Source organism: Podarcis pityusensis, assembly GCF_964106645.2.
Source record: "Podarcis pityusensis genome assembly, chromosome: 1".
NCBI lineage: Eukaryota > Metazoa > Chordata > Lepidosauria > Squamata > Lacertidae > Podarcis > Podarcis pityusensis.
In genome coordinates this window covers 105,033,372-105,039,371 of record NC_138028.1, presented here as the reverse complement: position 1 = coordinate 105,039,371, position 6,000 = coordinate 105,033,372, and the positions used below count along the sequence as shown (strand labels likewise).

Below are 6,000 nucleotides of genomic sequence, written 5' to 3'. Positions count from 1 at the left end.
CAGTACAGTCTACATTTGATGACAGTGGTTCTCCAGGATTTCAAAGAGGGTGATTGCCCATTGCTACCATGAAATGCTTGAGGATTGAACCTGGGACATTCTGCATGCAGGCCAGGTGCTAACCCCCCCCCCCAAACCACAGCCAAAGCTTTCCTCAAGGTGGATTTAGATGGACCTTTGGAGGCTCATTGCCTTATGCCCTTCTGAGGAGCATGGCTTAGAGGAGGTTACTAGTTTCCCCCATAAAAAAAAACATGCAGCGTTGGGGAAATAACCCCCCTATTTCTCCCAAAAATCCGACGAGGTTTGAGCTCAAGGATATGAGCTGAAGGAGAAACCACTGCTAAGCGATCTCAAGTAAGACCCGCGGTTCTAAAGTGCTGCGGGCGCGTTTTCACGAGCACAACTTCTATGTCAGCCTGATGAGACCAGACGCATCCCCAAAAGCCCCCTCCCCCGGGGCACTTGAAAGCCTGACGGTGGGGGGAAACAAAAAATTAAAAAAATTAAATCCTTCCAGTAGCACCTTAGAGACCAACTAAGTTAGTTATTGGTATGAGCTTTCGTGTGCATGCCCACTTCTTCAGATACACTGAAACAGAAGTCACCAGACCCTTATACAGTGGTACCTCGGGTTAAGAACTTAATTCGTTCCAGAGGTCCGTTCTTAACCTGAAACTGTTCTTAACCTGAAGCACCACTTTAGCTAACGGGGCCTCCTGCTGCCGCCGCGCCGCCAGAGCACGATTTCTGTTCTCATCCTGAAGCAAAGTTCTTAACCCAAGGTACTATTTCTGGTTTAGCGGAGTCTGTAACCTGGAGCGTCTGTAACCTGAAGCGTATGTAACCCAAGGTACTACTGTATAGTGAGAGGGTGGGGCAGGTTATTACTCAGAAGGGTGGTGGGAATGGGTGATTGGCTGATAGGTGTGGTAAACCTGTTGACGACTGTTAACGACTGCAGTTGGTCTTACAGGAAAAAGCAAGGGGTGAGATGGCTAAAAATCATGTATAATGAGATAAGAATCCAATGTCTCTATTCAGACCAGGTCTCTCTATGGTTTTAAATTTGGTAATAAGTGGGGGGAAAGTGTTGATGGGAAAGAAAGTGTGTGGCGTTACAGTAAGGTTTTTCAGTGAATCCGGGGATACTTTTCAACTTCAATGGATTTTGTATGGGGACAGATTTGTAAATCTGGGGACTGTCCCTGGGAAATGGAAACGACTGGTAACCTTACATTACAGGACCTAATACAGTGCTACCTTGGTTCTAAAACACCTTGGTACTCAAACACCTTGGTTCCCAAACACTGAAAACCTGGAAGTAAGTGTTCTGGTTTTCAAATGTTTTTCGGAAGCTGGACGTCAGATGCGGCTGTTGACTATTGTTTCCAGGGTACCTGCACCAATCAGAAGCTGCGCCTTAGTTTTCAAACATTTCAGAAGTCAAACGGACTTCCGGAACACATTAAATTTGGCGCTTTTGTATTTGCTATTTATTTTGTGTTTTTATTTTTGAGGCTTTTTCAGTTAATTTGTTTTTGTGACTGTGTGGAACCTAGTTCAGCTACTGATCGATTGTGTGATTGAGGAAATGAATAAAAGCCCCCCATCTAAACAACGACTGTCATCAGCGCAGGTAAGTAAAAAATAATAATTTTAATTTTTATCATCTACAATACGGTCTTATTTTATAGTACAGTACAATGATTATTGCTTTCATTTTATGGATCAATTACGTTGTTAGATAGTAAAATTCATGTTAAATTGCCGTTTTAGGGGTTGTTTTTAAAAGCCTGGAACAGGTTTATCCATTTTGCGTGACTTTCTATGGGAAAGCATGCCTTGGTTTCAGAATGCTTTGGTTTCGGAATGAACGTCTGTAACGGATTAAGTTTGAGAACCAAGGTACCACTGCATATTTAAAATACAGTGGTACCTCGGGTTACATATGCTTCAGGCTACATACGCTTCAGGTTACAGACTCTGCTAACCCAGAAATAGTGCTTCAGGTTAAGAACTTTGCTTCAGGATGAGAACAGAAATTGTGCAGCAGTGGCAGCAGGAGGCCCCATTAGCTAAAGTAGTGCTTCACGTTAAGAACAGTTTCAGGTTAAGAACGGACCTCCGGAACCAATTAAGTACTTAACCCGAGGTACCACTGTAATGTGTGTGCTTGAGGAGCGACGTTCTAGTCGGGGGTGGGGGAAAGATCCAGGGAGACCCGAATTGGGTGGTGGGCGGGCAGGTGGGTGCAGGGGCGCCGGGAGGATTCCCAACCCGTCTCTGGCTTTCGCGCTGCTCTGCTTGAGCGCTTTGCAAAGTGAGAGAGCGGCTGCGGGAGGGTGGGGAGGAGCGGAGTGCAAAAGCGGCGCGGTCTCTTTAAGGATCCTGCCGCTCCGCCAAGCAGCGCCCCGCGCCGCCGCCGCCTCCTCCTGCATCCCCACGCGCACGCAGCTGCCAGGCGCAGGCAGAGCGGCAGCCGGAGCCATCCGGGGCGGCGTGTCTTGCAAGGCGCTTGGCGAGAGCCCCCCGCCGCCGCCGCCGCGGCGCCCTCAGGCTCGCAGCATGTCCAAGCACCCATCGTCGTACGGCAAGAACGGGCTGGCGGACCCCATCTTCCAGGTGCGGCCGGCGGCGCGCTCTCCCTCCGCTTCTCCCGTGGCCTCGGGGGGTGGGGTGGGGATGGGGCTCGGGCGAGTCCTCGGTGCTGCTGGCGGCGTCGAGGGGGGCGTCGTCGGAAGAGACGCCTGTCGGGGATGAAAAGGAGGCGGGAGGCGGGGGAGAGCGAGCAGGGAGGCTGAGGCGCGCCAGGAGCCGGGGGTCGTGTGAATGTGGTGCGTGTCTCCTAAAAGGCTCTTCCCCTCCGCTCCGTTTCCTAGGGGAGCAGAGGCACGGCGACCCGCAGGAGCCGCTTGAAACGGTCCGACGGGAGCACAACTTCCACCAGCTTCATCCTCCGGCAGGTAAGGCGGGAAAGGAGGCGCTACCTGCCTCGCCCGACGGTGCCAGTCCTTTGGGGAGAGTCGAGGGCGCCCAGCCCGCTGCTCTTTCAAATGCCGTCTCTTTATTCCTGTTCCTTTGGCGGCCACCCTCGCACCCCTCTTCTCAAAGGGGCGAGTGAGGGCCCGGGCTTGCTTCTTTTTTCTGCTGCAACGTTACTTTGAAGGGAAACAACCACCCAACCAGTTGTTTAATTTTCTTTTTTTCCTAAAGTGCACAGCGAAGAGAGTTTATTCAGCGAGAGGGAGGCACTCGCGCACATGCGCGTGGGTGAGGTACCATTGTGTTTCTTGGGCACAGGCTGCCTTTATCCCCCAGGTTCTTGAAAAGCCGTTTCTTAGGCACAAGTCAGTTTTGGTTGGAGTGGCGTTTTTAATGGGTGTTCTGAAAAGAACAAGGAGCCTTTCTTTTTTGTTTAAAGTACAGTGGTATTGAGCTGTGGCAACTGCATAAAAACCTGGATGCAAGCACAGACCTTATATCTGAGGAATTGCAACCAGGCGGCTCGTTTTATTGATTGTATTTATTTATTCCTGCACTTACATCCCACTTTTTCCTCCAAGGAGTTCTTCCCACTCTCCATTTTCTCCTCACAACAATCCTGTGAGGTAGAGTAGGCCGAGAGAGACAGTGACAGGCCCAAGGTCACCTAGCTGAGCTTCATAACAGTGGGGATTCGAACCCCTGGATTCACCACAGTGGGATTATAGTTTTGGGCCAAGTCAGTGGGACGAACAACCGATACGAATGGTAACTTGTGGGGTTCAGTGGCAGTTCATGTGGCTGCGTCCCACTCTTCTGCTTTTCCACCTTATACAGATTGAATGTATTCATAGCAGACAATTTACATGTGAAGGGGTTTGCTAGGAGCATAAATGACCAGATTGCATTCTATGAGCTGTGTAAGAAAATACTTCTTTTTGTTCTTTGCACATGGGCCAGTTGGTGGTTTGGGCAAGTGAAGTTCCCCAGCCTGAGCCTTCTCCCAGTTTGGGCGTTGTGTTAGGCCTGTTCAGCATGGATTGCAGAAGAATGCTGGAAACTGAGAAGGTTTCTGCCCTTGGTATTGGGGATTATGTGCCTCTTGCAACCTGTGCTGTGCTAATGAACGCCCCCAAGTGCAGCTAGCCTTTGCCTAGTCACTGAGGAGCTCCAGTCAGTTCACAGGCATCTGGAATTAATGGGCAATGCAAAGCACAGGTTGTGGTGTCCTAGAAGCTGACATGCTGGGGGGCATATTTTTTCTTTATGAAATGGTGCTGCCTATTACTGGCTTAAATTTTGTGGGGGGGTGTCAGTCTTGAGTGGATTTATGGACAGGGCTATATATCCACAAGATCAAAATGCTGTTCTGGTTTGGCTGATGGAGTTTAACCTGTTCCTGACCTTGACCTTTAATATTTCAGACTGGACACACCTGGATTCAAATGCAAGTTTGCCCACGTTTAGCAAAACAAAGGAGGCTAGATATTTGACCCTAAGGGCAGAAGACAGCTATTTGTAGGCGGGTTAGACAAAAGGAATCCACTTTTATGTGCATTACAGACAGAAATAAGACACATGACTCAGGGGAGGTGAATTGGAAATGGGTCTGGGACCTTATATAGGAAAGTTGCACTATCCTTTCCCGTAAACTGGAAGCGGTGTGGGATTTAATCTCTTAAATCTTTCCAGTGTGTAGCATATTCCTTCTATGCTGCTAGACAGCAGTTTTCAGTTAATTCTAGTGGCTGTCTTGTTGGATTCTTCTCTTCCTTAGAGAGAGAGAATGGGTGAGCTGTCCTGAGCTGAACTAGGTCGTATCCCATCGGCTTGACTCCGTGATGTACTGATCGTTAAATTTAGACTCGAATGCAGGAAACTTCTCTTTTACTGTCTTGCGTGCTGTGAATGTCTCAGAGCACCTTTGTGTGTAGGCAAAATTAGTTGGTATGTGCTTACATGCTATGCATGGATCAAAAGGACTGTGATTCATTCAGCATGCCATAGGGAGTTTTGCATCTCTTTCTCATGTGGCAGTTTCCCAATCTTAACCCTGACAAATCTCATTTGAAAGTGAGGGGTGTTTCAAGATAAGTTCATGATCTATGATTGCAGGTTGGAAAGAAAAGTCAATATTCCACTGGCTGTGCCTTGAGTGTACCTAAAGTAGCCGCTCTTTGGATCCTAGCCACTGTCAAAAAGATGGTATTGGCTTTCCCAAATAGTGGAACATCTGTTATACCGACTTCTGCCAAGTGCTCGGCCTAAAGAAGGAACTTTAGCGCTTTACATGGTGCTTTATGTATACTGTGGAGGGATATGTTGTTTGGAGATCTTTTCATAGGTGTAACATGCATACTTTTATATGTTTGCAATTATATGCTGGGCATGATCCAGCCAGTTAAGCACTTTTTAATTTCACTTAATTCATTCCCAGCTAACTGTACATAGGTCTGCACCCTAAATCCTACTGCTTTCATTTCCATTGCTTAAGTTTATCCTTAGAAAAATGCTCAATTTTGATTATTTTATGGCTGTTGTTATTATTATTATTACAGGTGTGTTCTTCACATTTGCTTTTGATATCACTATCTTAGTAATTATTTCTATATCTTCTTAAAAGAGCTGGGATGTGTTCATGTTAGAAATCTTCTGTGAGCATTTTTTGTTGAAGCAGAGCATGATGGTAGTAAGAACTTGAAATCAGCACAGCATTCTTTGGGGTGGTTGTTTGTGTTATGTAGTGTAGTTTCACCCTGGGCCAACAGGGGGATACTGTATATAGTTTTCACTCAGGTCTGTAGATAGTTTTCACTCAGGTCCGCGCCAGTTATTTTAGGCGGGAACTCTGGGCTGTTGTGGTTACAATGTTGACAGCCGGCTGCCTATAAATACAGGCCGGCTGAGCTGTTCGCAGTCAGTTCTATTCCAGCTTGCCATAATAAAGAGCTACTTGAAGAAATCGCTGTGCCGGCTGCTATGTCAACCCACGACTTAACAGTTTGCCCCATAAGA

The 6,000-nt window shown here is 47.5% G+C and overlaps 1 protein-coding gene across 2 annotated transcripts in view; it reads left to right on the top strand.

The window, feature by feature from the left end:
* The first annotated feature begins 2,455 nt into the window (after nt 1-2,455).
* CACNB4 (calcium voltage-gated channel auxiliary subunit beta 4) overlaps nt 2,456-6,000 on the top strand; it is a 135,762-nt gene continuing 132,217 nt past the window's right edge. For both annotated transcript variants that reach the window (XR_013986912.1, XM_081007614.1), the window contains exons 1-2: nt 2,456-2,625; nt 2,883-2,966. Coding sequence is in view for 1 of the 2 variants with exons in the window: in XM_081007614.1 (XP_080863740.1) it covers nt 2,569-2,625; nt 2,883-2,966 (141 nt within the window). In the remaining variant the exon portion in view is untranslated. The remainder of the gene's footprint in view (nt 2,626-2,882; nt 2,967-6,000) is intronic.